At 76.4% G+C, this 674-nt stretch overlaps 1 protein-coding gene across 1 annotated transcript; it reads right to left on the reverse strand.

Moving 5' to 3' along the window:
* Positions 1-31: 31 nt before the first annotated feature.
* On the reverse strand, positions 32-624 carry SNAPIN (SNAP associated protein; the record flags this gene model as incomplete). Its single annotated transcript, XM_035313605.1, has 2 exons — positions 32-282; positions 391-624. Coding segments are annotated over 2 exons (339 nt in total), but the record flags the coding sequence as incomplete, so codon positions are not given.
* Between the last annotated feature and the right edge of the window lie 50 nt (positions 625-674).

A 674-nucleotide genomic window follows, 5' to 3' on the forward strand; every position in this document is an offset into this window, starting at 1 on the left:
GGGGGGGGGGGGTCCTCATCCCCCCCAGTGCTGCAGATTCAGATTCCTGCTCCCCTCAGCCGTGCCCGCTCCCGGTGAGGCAGCGCCCGGTGCTTTCGGTGCTGCTCCCGCTCCGTCCCAGCGCCCCGGGGGAGGGCACGGCCGCCACAGACCCGGCCCGGTGCCGCGGCAGGAGCCTCACTTGCCGGGCAGGCCCTGGGGGTAGCCGCCGGCGGCCTCCAGCAGGGCTCTCCTCCGCACCGTCTCCTTGGCCACGCTGTGGTTCAGCCTCCGCAGCCGCTCCTGCTTGAGGGGGGAGAACCAGCGACCGTCAGGACTGGGGGGGCTGGGACCCCTGGGACCCCCCCCCCAGTCGCTGCAGCCCCCTCCCCGGCCCTGCCCCGCGCTGACCTGGGCGTTCTGCAGGATGTTGTTGACCAGCACCACCCTGCGCCGCGCGTTCAGCAGCTTCTTCACGTAGGGGTCGAGGTCCAGCGCCACTTTCTGGTCCTCGTTGATGCGGCACAGCTCTGCCCGGAGAAGCGGGGGGACGGGGGGCTCAGGGCGGGGGGGCGACCCCCACGGCCCCCCCCCCCCCCCCCCCGTTCCCCCCCCCCGGGGGCCCCCCCCCACCCCCAAAACCCCCCGCCCCCGGGGGGGCCCCCCCCCTCCCCCCCCCCCCGGCCGCCAGGTGC

The sequence above is a fragment of the Oxyura jamaicensis genome, unplaced genomic scaffold (genome assembly GCF_011077185.1).
Source record: "Oxyura jamaicensis isolate SHBP4307 breed ruddy duck unplaced genomic scaffold, BPBGC_Ojam_1.0 oxyUn_random_OJ61769, whole genome shotgun sequence".
NCBI classification, from domain to species: Eukaryota; Metazoa; Chordata; class Aves; order Anseriformes; family Anatidae; genus Oxyura; species Oxyura jamaicensis.